At 36.2% G+C, this 19,873-nt stretch overlaps 1 protein-coding gene across 3 annotated transcripts in view; it reads left to right on the top strand.

Moving 5' to 3' along the window:
* Positions 1–19,873, top strand: part of VPS50 (VPS50 subunit of EARP/GARPII complex) — an 89,800-nt gene that overhangs the window by 21,275 nt on the left and 48,652 nt on the right. For all 3 annotated transcript variants that reach the window (XM_063324843.1, XM_063324846.1, XM_063324844.1), the window contains 5 exons: positions 2,054–2,136; positions 6,617–6,659; positions 8,743–8,841; positions 9,987–10,127; positions 12,616–12,751. In XM_063324843.1, the coding sequence (XP_063180913.1) occupies positions 2,054–2,136; positions 6,617–6,659; positions 8,743–8,841; positions 9,987–10,127; positions 12,616–12,751 (502 nt within the window). The remainder of the gene's footprint in view (positions 1–2,053; positions 2,137–6,616; positions 6,660–8,742; positions 8,842–9,986; positions 10,128–12,615; positions 12,752–19,873) is intronic.

The following is a 19,873-nucleotide window of genomic DNA, read 5'->3' on the forward strand; positions in this document are numbered from 1 at the left end:
TTGGGTTGGCTTTTTAATAGTCAGTTGTAAAAAACATTGCAGAGTGCAGGCCATGACATTGAAAATTCTATTGATGCAGTATGTATACTGCTTAAAAATGCAGTAGATGCTGCACAGAACAAAAATAAGGTCTTGTCTCAAGGTGATAAAATTGTATGAAAGACAGCTTCAAGCTTTTATTGACAACTATATATAATCATGTATTGTAACAATTTTCGCTTGCTAGTTTGACAAATATTTACAATTAATACTGGATGGAACGTCATTATAATCCCTAATTACTGAATTTGGAAATTGAGCCTTAATAATTGTAACTGTTAAGATTCTTTGAGTTTAATTCCATCTCGGGTAATACACCTTGTTTTAGCACGCTTGCTTATTCTTTACCAAGCAAGAATGTATTCATTTACAGGCTGCATAAACATTGCCTTCTGATCAGTAAGCCCTATACAATGATTAACCTTTAATTTCTGTGCTCTGTTTCGTTGCACAGGAAATCAGCTTTTCACTGTCTACTGGTAGGAGTTGTCTTGAGACAGAGGTGTGGGTGTTGTATCTGCACAAAGACCCTAATGTCTGATTATCATAATTTGCCAGTGATTTTTAAACATTAAGGGCTGGAACTGCCCTTTCTGGCTAAGTGCAGTTTTAGAGCTGTGCTCAGTGTCTGCTCCCAATAAGGTGTCCCAAGTGTTGGTCAGTTTATTGTCTTTACTCCAAGAAGAATTTAGTAGCTTGGAATATGCATGAGCACTATTAGTAGCTATTCACAGAGGAACATTTAGATAGAGTTCCCAAATAAAAAGAAGACCAGACACGAAACTATAATAACTTACAGGGGTGAGCTACATCTGGAATATGTTAGTAATATATGTTATGCAAGCAGGCTTACTGATTTGAGCTCTGTTAGACTTAATGGAGGAAGTACCAGGTTTCCAATGGAGAAAGATGCGAAGAGCTGTAAATGCAACAATTATTTTAGACCAATGTACTGTTCTGTTTTCATCTAATGGATATTGTGTGTGGTGAGGGTTAGTGTTTTTAGCTAAACTTGATCTGCATTAGAATGCTGCTGTTAAAACCAATTTCGTTTCAGAAACTTCTTTATGATAATAGCTGAATATAAATTGCCTTTGTATTTTTACTCTTCAATCAAAGACTTTGAAATTCCAGTAACAGCTTTTCATTTTAGCTCTCTGAAGCACATAATATAACAGATGTAATTAGGACAGAAAAGGGAAGCTTAGCTATTAAAGAGGGGTTTCCTTCCTCCGAGAGCCTTTCTGGCCTCATATCTAATAGAAAACCAAAATAGTAATTGTACCCAAGGCACTGCCCATGTTCTGTTGGCAAGATCCTGGTGTTTTACATTTTTGTGTGTATGTTTTCGTTTTGGTTTTGTCCTGGCATCTTCATGTACTTCCTGATTGATCTGTCTTCTTATTGGATATTCTTCTTATAAAATAGGACAGTATTTCCATATTTTTTTCTAAGTATGTTTTTTTTTGTCCTGGGGCCTTGTGTGAACCAGTTGACTTTAAATTAATTTCTAATTAGCTATAGAATGTGTCAAGTTAAATAGTGTTTATTTGGGCATAATGTTGGAGTGTCACCCTTGTCTCTTTTTAGGTTTTGTAAACAATGGCAACAGCCTGCCAGTGCCTGAACTTGCCTCTTTCCTTGCTCAATAATAGATCATATTGTATTAACAAAGTTTGAAAGTTAACTGGGAAGGTGTTAGTTGTTTTGTAATAAAAATGTTATGATATGTTTTGTATGAATGCGTAAGGAAACAAAACAGCGAGTCATTTGCATAAGGTAATGTAATACATGGTGTTTTCAGATGTTGCTAACATGTTGTCTGTTTCTAATTCTAAACTGTTCGCACATTAAGAGCTGCAGTAGACCCTTACTCGTTTCCTCTAACTTTACTGTGTAGATGTAAGAGGCAAAATATTTTGTTCTTCATGTTTATACATAAGCAAAGCAAAAATAGGTGTTGCAATGTTTGCTTCAAAAGCCAAATTAGCTTTCCATTGTATTTTATCCTAAGGAAGAAGACTATCCAGGAGCTATTCAGCTGTGTTTGGAATGCCAGAAAGCTGCCAGCACTTTCAAGCATTACAGTTGTATAAGGTAAGGTGACATTGTGCAGATTTCAGCTTCTGTATGATTTTATTTAAGTGGTATAAAACAGTGATCAGTAATTCTCATTTAATTTTCTGCTTAGAAAAGTGAAACTAAGTAATTTATAAAAATATAAGCATCCTCAGTAGTTTCCCCCCTCCCTCCCTGTACCACTACTAACCAGCGTTCGCAATCATAACACTATATAATCCGTGTTTGGACTATGTCATTGTTTTGTAACCGTTGTAGTATGTTGGCAGGTAAACTAAGACTGAATTATAAGCGTGCTACAATGTGCAGGCTGGAGATACGTGAGCTAATTTTTTAATAAGCAAGTTTATATTCTGGAATTAATTCACCTACAGCAAGATGGCTCATGGAGAGTAACTTAATCTGATTCTTGGCAATGAAATTAGCAAGTGCAGAGCTTCATGCTGTCGTGGAGAAATTGCTTTCAGAACCAGAACTAATTTGAATATCTGTAGTTCCTAGCTTAGAAAGACTTGATGTTTCCATTGCTTTTTAGAAAGAAAAGAAAAAAGAAGAATTGGGTAAACATTAAGTTCAGAGTTGTAACAGATATGACAATAAAGGAGAAAAACGAAGTGCATTTTGATGTTTCATCCACTAAGAACATCATTAGATTAATTAGATTTTATGTTATTTTTAATTAGAATTTTAAATTTGTGGGTAAAAGGCTAACATTGTTTGATCTCCTGTCAGAATGCTTTCTGATTTAGGAGGACCAAAATCTATGAAAACACATCCTTTGCCTCCCTCTGTCCTCTAAATGTATGCTTTGTTGCAACTTCAGAGTGATTACCCATAATCCTCGATTTCAGTTTAGATTGCGGTTTTGAAGTATAGCTGTTTCAGGATCTGAAGGTGCACCAAAAAAGTGTATGAAGTTAGAAATTGTACCTGGAAATAAGACCCTCTCTATTCTGAAGTCAGATTTAAAAGCTGCTTTTTGCTTTCTTTTTGGTTCCACAAAACTCATGTGTGGATATAAATTGACTGTACAGCTGAAATTTGCTTACATATATTAAAATTTTCAATCTTTTCCTTATGTAGTAGTGAATTAAAACTATTCTTTATTTATTTGAATGAGGAAAAATGACTGTGATCCCTCAGCCCTTGACAATTCAGTTGTTGAGAAGCAAGATGACCCCTGAACAGCTTTTGCTCTGCTTGACCCTGCCTTCTGTAGAGGGGTGGGTCTTGCAGTCTTCCGTACCTGTGTCTTGTCTATACTGTTCAGTAAGCTCTCCTTAGTATTTATTGCTCTTTCAGATGCTCTGTGGCTCCAAACATTAATCTGAGTTATTCTGCATATCTCCTGCAGTTTTTTCTTTTGAAGAAATTAGCAACGTTTATTCAGCACAAAAAGGGAGCTTGATTTCTTAGAACCTTACAGTGCTCGTCTAGAAAACCTTGCTCTTTAGAGATGTAGGATAAATTACGCAGTTTCTTTGACTTAAATGATACAAAAATTTCTGTTTAATGTTGAATCACTTCAAGCTTTTATTGCCGTTTCAAAGTTTATCTCCACTACACTATGTCCAGTATAGCAAAATTTGGAATTTAAACTGTCAGTTCAGATTTTTGCCACTTGGAATACTTCAACTGCAAAAGTCATACTATTTTAAATCTGATAGCGTACTGACAAGATACATGACAAATAGCTGTGAGGATTTACTTTGTTGTTGCGTTCAAAAGGATATCCTTACATCCAAGAATACAGTTTCTTGAAAGAAAGGATGATAACAGAAAAAATCAGCACTGCTTCTTTATTCTGAGAGTTTTTTGAGCTTGTTTTTGTTTGCATTGTGAGAGCAGAAGGACATTTTAGCTGTAAATCCCAGCCCCAGTGCATACATTTCAGTCTCTGTGCCCTGTTTTACATTCAGAAGTCTGAGAGAATACGTATTGTATGGAATAATGTTTCACTAGCAGGGGATTGGGCTAAGTGAATAAATAGGTCTTTTGCACTTCTGTTTCGGACTGCAGTAAAAAACAGCTAGTGAAGAAAAGAGACACCTGCTAGCATTTACAGCGTGCTTATATGAGGCATCACCTCTGTATCCTGCCAGGAAATTTTCACAGTATCCCTTTGTCTGCTGTCCACATGACAAGAATCACTACCTTCCTGTCTACAATCATTCTTCTCATTTTTCTTGCTAGATGGTGGTAGGAATTGGGTGCAGCTCTTAAACAGCAGGGGATTTTAACCTTTCTATGAAGTGTATAATTTTTATTTTGGTGCTCATCCTCTTCAGAAAGAATAGGCTGGATTTCTATTATTTTTGTTCTCCATTGTCTTCTTCCTCTAGAATGCTTGCATAATGAGATTCATTTTTGTTTAAAAATATAAATCAAAGTCTTTTGCCTTCTGCTTGTTGATCAGTTCTGATATGAGTAGACTCCCTTGAAAAAACCTGTAGGAAAATGTAATGTCAGATAATAGGATTACTCTCTCTCTTGCATTTGGGCCAAAATGTTACTTCTGTTATATTGCAGTAATGTGCCGTCTAAAAATGGACTAATTTAGATTTGTATGGATGGGGATGCAAAAAAAAAAAAAGACTTCTAATTTGTTTTTTATGAATGAAATGAACGCCTTGAATTAAATTCTCAATTATGGTAAATGGGCTTTCATAATAATCATGTAGCCATTATGTCCACGCACTACCTTTATAATTCTGGCCTAGATAGATTTAGCTGGACGCTGCATTTCTACATTTTCACATCAATACTCGATCAAAATTACTTTTCTAGTGAAATTTTGTGATCACACCTTCTTTTCCTAAATTAGTCAACATAAATGTAGACTGTATTCTTGCAAACGCCTCCACGTATCGTAGCTTGGTTGAATAAATAAATATGAATGTGCGTATTTAAAACTGGTGCTTGAGCCCTCGCTTGAATGGGAAGACAGCATTGTCACAGGAGTTGAATGGGTAAGAAACACGTGGCAGTTTTACCTTGGTTATGTTTCATGTTGAAAAAGATCTTTTCAATTCCTCCCCATCCTCCTCTCTCAAAAGGAAGGAAACCTATGCAGTTCTGTAATGGCTCCCATCTTGGGGCATTTGCTGGGAATTATGACATGAGGGCTCAGGTCTCTGAGCTGCTGAAGGCTTCGCTGTCACCAGCTGATTGCAAGCTGAGGCTTGCCTGGGATTAAGAATAGTGGAAACAAGGAACTAGCTTTCATAAGGATCTATACTGGTATACAGATTAAATCAGTCAAATGTGATCACCTGCAATAATTACGTTTTTGGAGCTGAGGAAGTTTTTCAACCCCACAGGAGTGACTCTGTGCACAGAGCAAGGTTCTTACTCCTGTTCTAACGTCTTCTTGCTAGCTGAAAGAACTGAATAACAGGAAATGCTCATAAACTCCAGCAGGAGATGTTTGCAGGCTTGTTGCATGTGGATAAACAACAAAGAAATCCTGGCTACTCTATTCAGTGTTTAATGCCACCTCTTTCTGACACTTTTTTTTTCTATTTAAAGCTGTCTTTGAAGCATGTTGTATCCAGGTTATCTAACAGAACAAAAAAAGCAGGGTTGATGGGCAAATCATCTAAGTGGAGAGAATTAGGTAGGAAATCTAGAATCCATCTTTTGATAGTTAACTTAGGCCCCTTTGGATAAGATTCAGAGTGCACGGTAAGTTGTCTAAAATCAGGTACAGTGATTATCCCATGAGAACTCTGTGCTTTCCATGCTGAAGAGAATATCCTGCCTATTTCTTGGTTGCTTTGACCATTCCAAACAAAAACATAGTGGTCATACTTTGTGTCTTATTTGTCTGTCTGGTGTTCTGAAATTTTTAAAGCTGATTGTTGGAAAGGAACAGTTGTGACTTTCTTTGTCTTCAATAGTTTCTCTATTTTTTTTTTAATCTTTCTATATCAAATATATCTCAGAGAAGTGAAATGGTGGTCTTAAAAAGATTTTTTGGAGAGTCTTGTTAGCTTAAGTTCTTTTTTTCCTACAGTGTTTCTGTAAGGGGTTCCTGAGCAATGAGTAAAAGTTACCATACCAGACTTTGCAAAGACTTGGTAGCCCTGACCTTTCAGGTTATGTTCTGCTGTAAACCAGAGTGACAAATCAAAACATTTAAAGTATTAATTTCCTGGGGGGTTGGCAATGTCTTTGAATGCTTGGGTAAATCCTAGCAGGATGAGGTCTTGTCTGGGCCCTCTTAATACTGTTGTATTCTAAACCTAGGATAATGCGCTGCTGCAACAAATACTTTAATTTGAAGTGTTAGGAATACTGCAAATGTCTGCTGTAAGTGCCTTCTGGTAGTAACAGTAGTGTGGTGATGCTAATCTGACACAGTAACAGCAGATTTTTGATAAATTACTATATTGTGGCTCAGTAGCAGGCAAATAGGTTTTTTTGGAAACAAGAAACTTGTCAAATGTTAATATGATCAGTACTTTGATTTTAAACATTTTTTTTCTTTCATTACTAGTGAATTGAATTCAAAACTGCAAGACACCTTGGAACAAATAGAGGTAAGAATTAATATATTGATGTTTAGTATAAGTTACTATTTAACATCTAGGTACTGGAGCTTTCTAATGTAGTGTTATTAGCAGTAACGGAACATGCACGTTTCTTTCAAATATAGTCTTTGGAATGCTATAGTCACTGCTATTCATTTAACCTTTTGTGCTGCAGTCAACTTAAATGCTCTAGAATATGCTGTCAAACTATTGAGCCCAGATCATAATTGTGCCCACTTTAAGTGCCGAAGCAGTCAAATAAAATAGGCACGTAACATTTGAAGTACTGGAGCAAGGTATGATCCCTGTATGGTGAAGATGCATGGTGGTTTTCAGTCCATGAACGGCTGTGAATTCTTTAGACTACTCCTAAATAGTTGTGAAAAGTAGTTTAGCAGCATGCCAGTAGGTTTGTACAAGCTACACAGGAGTTCACAGTTTCACTGGAAATTTTAGCGGTCAGCAAACTGGAAACTGCTGTATAGGGCCAGTGCTGAGACAGAGGAAGCAAGACTTGAATGGCTGGGAAAGATGTGACTAAGACAGAAGATCAGTTGAAGTTGGTAGATAGTATCACAAAATCGAACAAATATAAAATGGTAAGTGTCTTTCTAGAAATTGGTGGGGGAAAAAAAGTTCATGAACAATAGAAATTCTTTAAACTCCGTTACTAGGTAATCTTGAGCTGTAACTTGACAAGCTTTTTGTAAAAAGTCTAGTAATCTAGATAGGTATAACGTATATGTAGTGCATGTAGTGCCTGCACACATAATGCATTAGCAGGAAACTGAATTAACTATCCAAGCAGCTCTCTACACCTCTGGTCATGTGTACTTTAGAAGGTCAGATTAATGCATGTATTATTGTACCTCATTATTTAATTCTTTATACAATTAGAACTTTATTAATTTTCCTTCAGTTATGCCATTGTAGTTGCCCTTTCTTGGAAAGCTCTTCTTTGTTCTTTTACTCTTTCACTGATACATACTCTATTCCGAGCATGGCTGGTTCAAAAGAGCTGATGAAATGACTGTTTTCTTCTCACTCTGACATAGACCAGTCATAAAACTCGTCTTTTTTTTTTTTTTTTAATCACTCAGCTTTCATTCCTTTTGCTTTCATTTATGTGCCATTTTTTTCCTTGTCAGCAAACACTGAAATTGCTTAAAAGGAGACATGCATCTTTACTTCCTTCCGTAATGACTTTGCAGAACAAATTCTGCTTGTACTAAAATCTAGTAAAATGTGCCATGTTGGTTGGTGATAGCAATTTGCGGATAGATAAATAATCATATTCACAATTTATTTATTATTTGTGAATTGTTTTCCTCCTGTGAAAGTATCTTCTTTTCTACTGGAATTATGTCTATGCATATGGGAGAATGTAAGTCATCCTGGGGTTCATAGAGTGTTCCTATGAAATACATGCTTTAATTAATGTAGAATCATATTATGCTAATTAATATTTTAATAATAAGCCTTCTCAATAGTTGAGTGCCTGTATTCCTTTTTTTTCTTTTTTGTTTTGTTTTTTTTTCCTTCTTATAATTTAGGTTTACTTCTATACTATGTTACAAATAAAATGCAAGGTGGCTATTGTGGAAGGAACCACTGAAAAATGTAGCTGAAAAATTAATGTGCACTCTGTGTTTAAGAGCTCTGTTCATGGGCTGTTTGATATCCTGTTTTCTCTCTTTGTACAGCTGTTCTGCATGAAATAAGAGAAGGAAATTTATTTTCTTTTTTTTTTTTAAATCAGTATATGGCTGAAATTCAAATTGCTGAGTAACCCTTTAAAGAAATTCTGAATCCTTGGGTTACTTGTCCTTTTACCATTTTGCTTAGGAAAAAATACAGTACTTGATCGTATTCTGATCTCCGTTTTTGTGCTTTCAGACACAGTAATGCAGGCTGCAAGTAACATTTGAGCACTTCGGAATAGTCCAGTAATGTACAGTCTTAGCTGTTGTACAAGTATAATTATTAGATTGTTAAAATAAGCATCTCTTCCTCACTTGCTGTTGTTCAAGTAATGTATTAGTTGGCCTGTTTTTATTAAGTGTTTAACACATTTTTTCCTTCATTTATATAGGAGCAATTGGACGTAGCACTCTCCAAAATATGTAAGAACTTTGATATCAGTCATTACACAAAGGTTCAGCAGGCTTACAGGCTGCTTGGAAAAACACAGGTTAGTACTCATCTTCTGAGTAAGTCACAAAGAGCAGTGGTGTAACAGCATGAAGCTTTGAGTACTGTGACAGAAATTTATTTTCTTAATGCTGATGAACCTTGCTGAGTATACAAAGACTTGTAACGCTCAGGTAGTAATTGCTAAAGGTAATCGGTTATTTGCAATAGGATTGAAGCAGAATTGCTTGTTCATTTCTTACGGGTATAATTGAGTTCTCAGCTCTTGTCAATAGCTAAGAATGTCAAATAGCAAGTAGTGAAACTGACAATTTTCCAATTGCAGGATCTGATAACTTCATTTTGGCATATCAAATAATTTTTTTATCAATTCCTATATACCATATATACTGATTATTAGCATATCATGAAACAGTGAGAAAATTGTGTCTGAAATGGACTAATGTTATGTACAGTTTATTAAGAAAGAATCAGGGAAACAGCCTGACCTGAAACTCAGGAATGATTATGGCAAAACATATGTAGTCATCAGTGTTTAGTACATGTACTGGGATTTATTTTTTTTCTGGAAAAAGTAAGTTTTGCTGAACAAATGTCACATTCTGTTTTTATTGCAAAGAGGATTCTTGTAAGAAATATATTCATGTGATGTGCATGCCTTTCTGTAACAATCCTACTTCATATTCACAGGATCACAGAATGGTTCAGCAAGTGGATGGATTGAAGGCTTTCTAATTGTGGTTTTAGTTTTATTAATTGCAAAGGAAACATTTTTATTTTCATTGGAAGTGTTTCCAGTGGGAAAAATAGCACTGATCTCAACTCATTTCTTTTTGAGACATTTGTTGATGATTGGGAGGGTAAACGAATGAATGAGTAAATTATATAATTAAATATATTGTATACGTGTAAAATTAATATTTGCTGGTGATAATGTCAAAAACCTGGTGAGTTATAGAAGGGAGAATGGCAGGGGAAAGTTATTTTTCTGGTAGTACCTGAACTCTTTTACGTTACCATATTGTAATATTGCCAAGTCCTCTGTTAGGTATTTTTGAAACAAAGATTGGAAACCATGCTTACAGTCTCCTATGTTCAGTACTGAAAAAGACTTGGATGAGAAGACTATGGCATATGACAATTTGAGTTTTACTATTTGATTTTATGTTACTCCTTTTCTTTCAGACAGCAATGGACCAGTTACATATGCACTTCACTCAGGCCATTCACAACACTGTGTTTCAAGTAGTCCTTGGATACGTGGAGCTGTGTGCAGGAAACACAGACACCAAATTTCAGAAGTTACAGTACAAAGACCTCTGTACAGTATGTAATTCTTGCTTATACGTATATTTTTTTAATCTGAATTTCTCCACTGTTGCAAGTGTACCTTATGTAAGTAGGGACTCAGTTATTTAAATAACCCTGCAGCTACTATAGTTTCTTAATACAACTCATAGTCTAATTGAGAGATTGCTTATTTACAACTTAGTGCTGATTTTGATTGCACTAAATCTTAGCGCTTTGCAGCTGTAATATTGAGATGCAAGAGCCTGATGACAAGCAGATCATGGACTGGGCATAACCGTATGTTTTCCTTTAGTACAGATTTTAGATGCAGTTTCTTGCATGTATATATTTTGTTTACTCTTTTAAAAAAATGTTATTAGAATGAATTACTGTATTTTGAGTACTATTTTTAGTTCACTCTAATTCTTTCACTTGTGATCTTACTGTTACACCCTGAGAAATTTTCTTAAACTTCGGTGGTGGGGAGAGAGAGAGAGAGAGATATTTTAGGTGGTTGTAACGATGATTTAAAACTGGAAATTATGTTTCTATCTTGAATGCTCTTCATGCCTTTGTTTCAGTCACAGGCAGACTAAGCCCTTATTGTACTTCATCAACTCAAGGACCCACCCCATCAGCTGCAATTTGTTAAATCAAAGTACAGTCACAAGGAGATTAAAGTTCATATTCTGATCCGCTTTTTGCTCTTTCACTTCTCAGATCTCCTGGGATTATGTAGCTTCACTTAGTAAACAACGCATCTGCATTGAAAACCGTTTTGTTGTGAAGAGGTGCCCCTTTGTCTTTACAGGCTTACATAATCTAAGAGCCTTCACATGAGCCAAAGTGGATTATGAAAAATTAAATTATTGGGAGTAATTGACATAAGTATGAGTAAGATTCCCGATAGGTTGTATTTGCACTTCACTGAGGTGAATTCTAGTTGAAGAAAGTCAGCAAACCCTGATCTCTGTTCTCCAGACTGCAGCCCTTTTGTACTTCCGCTTTAAATCTTCAGAGCGTGTTTTTGTTTTAATTTTTTAGTTTCTAATGCACTTTGTTTCTGAGTTTTTTTTGCTTTATACTTCCGTATGCCCTCAGTATTATTTCTCATTCTTTGCTAATATTTAGGATACTAAGCCCAGTTATTTATATTTACAAAAAGTGCTATTGAGCTCCTCCTGACATGATCTAAAATACAGATTTTTCTGTTGTTAATCCTTACCCTTTACAGTGCAGAAGGATCTTTCAGATCACTGGAAATATCATATTTTGTAATACACAGTGAGAGAGTGGCTTTAACTGTGTGGTTACAAAATTATTACCTTGTTATTTCTATTTGGTTTTCCTTCTGCAGAACCCTCATGAGATCCTTCTTTAGTTATGTGAGCCTGTAATAGCTGGAATCTGGCAGTCTATATAAAGGAAGTTACCCAAACTTGAGGACTATAAAGTACTATGAATACTGCAGTAATTTCCTCAAAATTTATTGATTTTTTTTTTTCTTATTTTTCAGTACTTCCTTGGTAACAATTGGGTATATAGGGATAGGCTGCAGATGTTAGAAACCATGCAGTTCAGTGTTGGATGTTACCTGTTGCAGTGCATTTGTGAAAATCAGAGCGCTGAATAAGCTGGATGGACTGTCGTAGCAATTCCAATTCTAGCTTCCCATAGAAAACATACTGACAAATTTTCATCTCTTCTGTTCAGTTGTCAGGGAATAAATTGTTTAAGACTAAAATATGAGCCTTCTTCCTCCATGTCTGGTTCTAACGAGAACCCTCTTCAATCTGTCTACGCTGCTAAGCCAGGATGCTCTTAACATATAAGTGGTTGTGGAGTGCTTACTCTAATTAAACAGTGGAAGTCATACAAAATTAAAGTCTTCCTGTTGGGCAGATCTCCTGTTGTGTGTTTCTAAAAATCTTTCTAAATGAACTCGTTTAGCTCATTTCCATTTCACATGAGTAGCGGGGGACTCTGGTGGGGTTTTTTCTTTGTTTTAATTTTTTGTTTGTATGTTTATTTTCTGGAAGTCAGATACTGGATTTTATAATAATGTGGTTTTTTTGAAAAAAATAATGTTTTCAGTAATTCTTAGACATTTATGTAAATTATGTGCCTGTGCACTCAAGTCATCTTTGAACTGACACAGAGTCTGCCTGTGACAGGGGTGGCTGCCATCCCTCTGTGATGGTGAGATGTGCTGACCCTTAGCCTGTATGGCTTCTGTATCTACCTTGCTTTTCCATAAATATAAGAGGTCGTTAATATACAGACCAATTGGAAAAAAAAAAAGGCATTAACAAATAAACTTTGCACTTTTAGACAGCATTTTATTAGTTTATTAGGCATTCGTCAGCTCTCAAATAGTTTTGAAAAGGAAACTGATACATGTCAAGCATCTCAGCTATATGAATATGGAGCTATATGAATATGGAATATTTGTATGGTTTGTTTTGCCTCTGAAAAAAATAAACACAGTTGTTAGATTTCACAATATTATTTTGTTTTTCTGTAGCATATTACTTCAGACAGCTACATTCCATGCCTTGCTGATCTCTGCAAAGCCCTCTGGGAAGTCATGCTCAGTTACTACCGAACGATGCAGTGGCATGAGAATCATGACCAAGATGAGGAAGCAGCTGTGTCTTCTGGTAAGAAACTGTTCTGGAAAGAAAACTTCTGATGTTTGGAAATAACTTCTCTTATGCTCAAGTTGTTAATCTGTGTGTCGGTACCTTTGTGGTCCTGACTCAGTGCCTTCAGCACTATTTCTTATAGTGTACAGTAAGGACTTAAATACTCACTGGATTTTTTTAGTCTTCAGTATAATGTTAATGTGCCATTATTACAGATATAAATAATTTTATTCATAACAGTGATTATTGTTGAGTTGGAAGTAAGCTGTCGTAGATGACTGCAAAATCTGAGGATTTTTCCCTTTAATAGAGGACCAATGTGAAATTTCAGGTTTTTTGATCAGTAGATTGGGATGCTGGATTGTGTCCTGGGAAAGGTGACTGAAAGAAGAGGGAATGAAGCTGTTGTAAATCTGTCGTGATTTTCAGGAAATGCAATTTCCTGAATGTTGTATGTCATCTACACTAGTGAATCCATCATAAGATATGGTCACAATTTCCTTGATACTCTTACAGGAAAAGGCAAATGTTTCATCTTAAAGTATAATTTTGGGTTTCTTTTATTGTTGTTCCAGTTTGGTGTTTTAGGACGGAAGCACAAAACCTTTGTCTATTGCTTAAGTCCTCTTAAGAGCATTTTGCTGGACGTATTCTAAATGAATACAAAATGTCTGAAGACTGACTTTACTTCCCCACTAACCCAAGATGCTTGTGTTTGGCAGAGGGCAGAGTGTGAAATCTACAGTGTTAAGATTCATGCAAAACTCCTATTTATTTGAATCAGAGAAGTTTGCTCTTTTCTTAATGAAAAGGAGGCTTCTGTCAAAGGACAAGAACTGCAGGATTGCTGCTAAAGTTAGACGTTAAGTAGAAATGGGAAAAAATATGAAATAGAAGTAAAGAACAGATCTTGGAACACTGTGCTTCCTACAGTGTAGTTGAAATCCGACATTTTTTTCAAAACTCAGGTTTATTACAGATTTTAAGTCCTTAATGAAATTTGTGCTAATTAGCATTGTCTTACTACTTTAAATTTGAAAGAGTAATGAAAATATTTTCTTCTAAGTGTCATTCCAGTATTGTGTGGAATCTTTAAAAAAAAAAAAAAAAGTGGATTTGTTGAAACTGTTATTTCAGATGAAAGTTTTTGTAAGTATACCGGAATTAAAAGTCAGAGCTGAAATATTTTAATTTTGAGATGCACCATGTGAAGAAAGGTTTTGAAGTTCTGAGTGAATTGCCCGTTCTCAATAATATTTACTTTTCAATTTACAATAACTTCAGTTGATTACGTTTCCTTTTCTTATTTTCATTTTGTTGTGATCTTTGCATGTGTAAAATAAAGCAGGTGTAATAAAGAGTTTATTGCATGGAAATATTATCACAGGAGACTACTTGCTCAGCTCCAGATGTAATTTTAAAAATAGTTCCTCTTAGTGTTGTTATTTGTGATATCCTGAAAAAAGAAAATCAATTACACTACAAAACCTTTTAAAGGAACAGTTAAGCCCAGTAAAGTGCTATATTCAGTCACATGAGTAATTTTAAATGCATTGTTTTTTGAGTGCGTGCCAGAGTGTTTTGGTATGTTTACTGCTAATCCACTAAATCTTCTGTCACTCAGGTTTAAGTTTATGGAGACGTTGTGGCTTAGCTGTTATGTACAACTAGAATATATTTGAGCTACTGAATCACTTTTACAAATACCTCAGCAATGATAAAGCTGAGGGGAATTTCACAAGTATAATTTAATTTCAGAGGGACTATAAATATCTACCAAATGTCTGTTTTTTCTAGAAGTCATTGCTCATGCTGTAGTAATTATTAAGCCTGTACATGGAAGTCTCATTCCATATTTATTGATTTAATAGCTGTGATATGTGCTAAAGCGAAAGAGTAGAATTTCTGTAGAAAGGACAGGTATGTCAGAAGGAACCATGGAGGCAGTTCAGGAGATAATGCTAACATTGTTCCCTTGATTAAACTCCATAGATTGGAGCAATAAAAGGAGCTGTCTTAACTATAGTATGCGTATCTGGCTTTTATCATTTTGAGAGCTCGGAGCCGTCCCAGTATTTTTCTGTCCTTATGCCAGTTAATGTCAGCAGTCTTGCAAAGTACCTTAAATGGGTCAAGGGACTCCTGATCTTCGGGCACAGACCCAGCTGTAGAAGTGAGAAGCTGGACTTAGAGGAGGTGAATTACATAGCTCTTTCTATTTTAATAGTGAAGCTTATCCAAAAGAAGTCCTGCATGGATTATGGAAAGGAGGTTGCACTTCATCTAGATCGTGTGTCACGTATTTGTGATTATTAATGCCTGTTACAGATGTTAAAATGTATTTTGTATAACTTGTAAATAATTGTCCTGCATTTCTGAGGAAAGAGGTGTGTCTGCTTTATATCATTAAGTATTCTGCTTGTTTGTGTTCTGAAAATTAGTCTAGTTTGAGGCTGAAGAACAAAATGGAATAGAAAATACTTTCACAACAGGATTTTTTTTTTGTTTGGAACACTTATAGGAGAGCCTCTTTGAAATTGAGGCTTTTTTTCTTTTTTTCCCCTAGAAATGACTTCAGAATTTGCAGTTGTTCTTTCAGTTATAGTCTGATATATATACATACATATATATAAAAACCCCTATATATAGTTGTTGGTTTTTTTTTTTTTTTTTTAAGATCCTTACTTGGAATAAACTAAACAACAACACGTAATTATCTCTAGGTACAAATGCAATCCTAAAAATTTTTAAAGCATGAGACATGTTTAGTATGTTTCATGAAATGGAAAGTACTAATGAGATTTAGTTTCCTGAACTATTATAGCAGAGTAGCAGTAAATCATAGTGAAAAGTATGGTAGTGATAGTTCTATGAATAGTCAATAATAACACTTAACAAATTGCTCTAATATACTGTTGGAAAAATAGAATTAAGTGTTCATATGAAGGACTTATTTAATCATACTGAAGTTAAAATTAGTGAACTAAAAGTATAAACTCCATAGCATGAAACGAGTTCTATGTCACATTTAATAACTGCTACTTATTCTGTGATCTTGTTGTTCATGTAGCAAACAGCAAAATGCTGTGATGTGTGGTTTCATCCCTGAAAATAAACTGCTTCCTGGAAAATTTTCCATTGCACTGTTGGTCATGGTCAGAGCATTGTTTGTGTTTGTAATATAGAATTAAAGAAAAAAATAGTTTTAAGGGTACCTTTGCAGGTCATTTTGTCTTCCCTGCTTAAAGCAGGCTGAACTTCCAAGTTGCACTGGTTTGCGTGGGGCCTTCTCCTCTCCAGGCTGAACAACCCCAACTCTCTCAGCCTGTCCTCATAGCATAGGTGGTCCAGCCCTCTGATCATCTTCGTGGCCCTCTTCTGAACCTGTTCCAACAGGTGCATGTCCTTCTTCTGCTGAGGACTCTATAGCTGGACGCAGTACTGCAGGTGGGGTCTCACCAGAGCGGAGCAGAGAGGCAGAATGTGAATATGTATGTATTCTGCTACCTTTTCCAAATTCTTTAAAGCACAAAGTGTAAGTGCTCATGGACCTTAGTCCAATCCTTGATTTTTTTTTTCAAGGAAATTGTCCTAAATTCACATGTTTGCATGTGTGAAATTAGCTGCAGCACAGTTCGTTAAAAGACTGGAAACAAGACCTCTTAGCGTGACTGGCCATAAACCAGGAGCACCAGGAGATTGCCAGAGAGAATATTGCATGGAGTTTTGTTGAATAATAGCATTATGAGTGTCCAACCATTCCTTCATAAAGGTCAGCTTGTTGAAGACAAGGGCTATGGGCTTGAGAAGAGGTCAAAGATACTGACTCATTTAGGTTTGGCATCACTCTGCAGAAGTATAGAGGAGAGGAGTTGTTGGAGAAGCTTCTCAAGAGCATGCTGTGACTAAGATATCTGGCTTTGTTTACTCATATAGTCAGAGAAAGGATAAATCTGCTTAGTGTTTCTCTAGTTGAGTTATTCTTTCTGTTTATATTTTGTTTAATCTTCCATGATAAATCACTTTCGAAAATGCCTTTGTCAGAATTATTGCTTTCAGGAGAAGAGGATCTGTTAGGTACAGATACTAGATTATAATTTACGTATGCAGTGGCTAATATTTGCTGTATGATTTTTCTTTCATAAGGAAAATGTCCTGTGAGTGCCCTGCAACAGTAGATATAGTATGAAATTATATTCGAGTCTTGTTTTCACATCAAGCAGTTTTTTATCTTCTCGTTTTTGAGTAATTAATGTAAATTATCAGACTCTATCTGCAAAAGCAGTCTCAATGACTTTAAACAGGAAAGAGTTGAAAGCAGCTTTGCAGCCTTGGAAAAAATGAATATATATCCCTAATATTAGCCCAAATTCCAGAATATATTTTATTATATTTTTAATTGTGAGGTGGGGTTATTAAATTGTACCAGAGCTTTTACATTCTGACTGCACAGAATATTTTACTGGTTCTGTATTCGTGAGGTCTAGGTCATAGGCAGACTAGTTTTAAATTAACTGGCTTGAAGAGTCTTATTTAATAACATGTCCAGACACACCAAATAGCTCCACTTGAAATAAATTAAGCAAGGCCAGCATCCTTCTCAGTAACCATATTCTGCACATTTGCATAATTTAAATAGAGCTACAGATGCTGAAGGTTTCATATTTTTGTTATTCCTATTATGCTTATGTATTATATAAGCATTCCTATAATAGGTAATATATTATATATATTTTTTGAACAAATTTTATTTTTTATTTACATGGGAAATGCAAATAGTTCTTGTTCTGAGAAACATACTCTGAAAAAGTGCAAAGCAGAAAATGGGTGGTTGATGGGGAGAAGGAAAACACATATCATGCTCTTCTACTTACAGAGAGTCTGGCCTAGGACTCGCAGTGTGAGACACTGGTAAGTGCTAATTGGGATTGATGATTGTTAAAGAAGGAAACTCTGCTCGCTTGGCGGTGAGCACCGGATGATCTGAAGAAGACGTGGTCAGAACATGGTCAGAGTCTGCTATGCTCTTTTGTACTTTGGTTTAATTGAATTATCAGTAGCTGATACCAGTCATAACCATTCTTGTTCAGTGAGAGACTCTTTCCTTCCTCCTCTTACATATGCAGTAGTTCAGACAGTGCTGCGGGGGTCTGTTCTGCACACATCTGAAAAGGTTGATTAAAAGTCTTGTATTCGGACTCCCATTCCTCACTGGGCTCATTAGGAAGGTGCTCATGACATTCACACGATATTCATCTAGACTGCAAGGTCTGGATTCAGGGAAAGGCTTGACATGGAAAGAACACCTATGTTATTGACAAAATATTTCTTAGTGCTGGCAGATGAAGGGCAAACATAGGTTCTTTATGGTTCTGGACTCTTCTTCAGCAGCAAAATTAGACCTGAAAAATTGCTATTCTTTCTGGGGAAAGTGCAATTAAGCCAGGAGGCTTTCTGGAAAAAACTATGAAGTCTAGTAATGAAGAAGTGCAAAGGTCAGTCAGGATTAGCTCTCACTGTGGTCCTGGTAGCACGTTGCCGTCTAAGGAACACTACTGTGAGAAGGATTCGGTATGCAGGCGGCATTTTTGTCCTTGCTAGTTTTGAATGACCACGTAAAATCCCGTCCCTGCCTTGATGAGATCAGCTCATGACTGAAAAGCTGCTGGAGCTGCACCTGAGCCGTCTGGCAGCATCACACAGTTCAACAGCTGAACGTACTTCAGAGCCTTAGTGCTGACTCCCTGGGTGGAAGCTGCAGGTAATCCCACTGAGGCAGTTCAATCGATGGCCTTGAATCCTTTCCAAATTCCTTGCTGAGGATAGAAATGATTTCCTTTTTTCTTTTTTTCCTCCCCAAATAATGTGTTCCACAAATTTGAGCTGCCTGAGACACTACCATGAGTTGTTGAGGAGGTGTTAAACATTCTACTTTCCTTTACCTTCCTGTTCGCATCATAGCAGTGATGTATCTACCTGGTCATGACGATTAAAAGAGTCCATCTTTCAAGAATGCCATCTGAGTCAAGTATGTTAAACATGCCCTCGTCAGGTATGTCCCCTTGCTCTCCAAGTAGGTGCAAATTATAGATAGAGACTGTCTTTCACACGATATCGTAAGAAACTTTATTTTTTTCCAGTTCCCTCTCTGGGTTTCTGTAGGATGCGGGCTTTGTGCTGCCTGTTCCCGTGAAGCCTAGGTGCCTGATGCGCCTGCAAAATGATAGCTTGGGGCTGGGTGGAGGTTTTCGAGAGGAAATGCTGGAATCATATAAAGAAATGACTGAGTGGGGAGCCTGTGTGTGCCTGTGGAGAGATGAGAATAGCTGGGCCAGGAACAAGGGAGTGAATAGCCTTCTCAGGTACCGCAAACTAGCTGGGTGTAGCGGAAAAGTTGGAAAGACAGGTCTGAGCTGCATGGCAATGCTGGGGTACTACAGGCAATCTTAGTTCTTTGTGTTTGCAACCTCTTGAGTGATGGGGTAGGAGGAGGGCTGTGCACTTTGTAATATCCCAGTGTACTATTTTATGTGAATTTTTGTCTTTCATGTCAAATCACTAAATGGTTTGGACTTTAAGGGACATGCATAATTTTTTCTCCTTGTTAAGAACAGCAGAGTTTTTTTATCATGGGGAAAGTTTGTATGTGTAGTCTGACTAAGACAGAGCTTTCCTATGGTCAGTCATAGGCTGTAAAGCAAACTGCATGACACTGTGCCATCGCAGACTGCAAGCATAACCACAACTGTATACTCACAAACTACATATAAAATATTACCATCTGTTTTTTAAAATGGAAATAAAATATATTTCCTCTGTGGGGAGAGAGAGGACCACATACAGGAGGAGTTTACCATGCATTACAGTGGTTTTTTTGGAAAGTGATCCAGTGCTGTGGGAATGAAGACTTCAGAATTAAAAACTTTGGAAGAATGAAAGACACCTGACTGTATAATTGACCTTATTTTATACATAAGCATAGGTTACTATGAGAGGCGGAAAAATAGAAAAGAGCATGCTATATTGTTTCATAGTTCATGGAAAAAGTTTCAGTATTTTTCCTCAGAGTTGCAGACAGAATTTACTGGGGCAGAAAGTTAAAAATCTTGCTTATGATTTTTTAAGTTCATGGTTCTT

This window comes from Chroicocephalus ridibundus, chromosome 2, assembly GCF_963924245.1.
Source record: "Chroicocephalus ridibundus chromosome 2, bChrRid1.1, whole genome shotgun sequence".
Taxonomy (NCBI): Eukaryota; Metazoa; Chordata; class Aves; order Charadriiformes; family Laridae; genus Chroicocephalus; species Chroicocephalus ridibundus.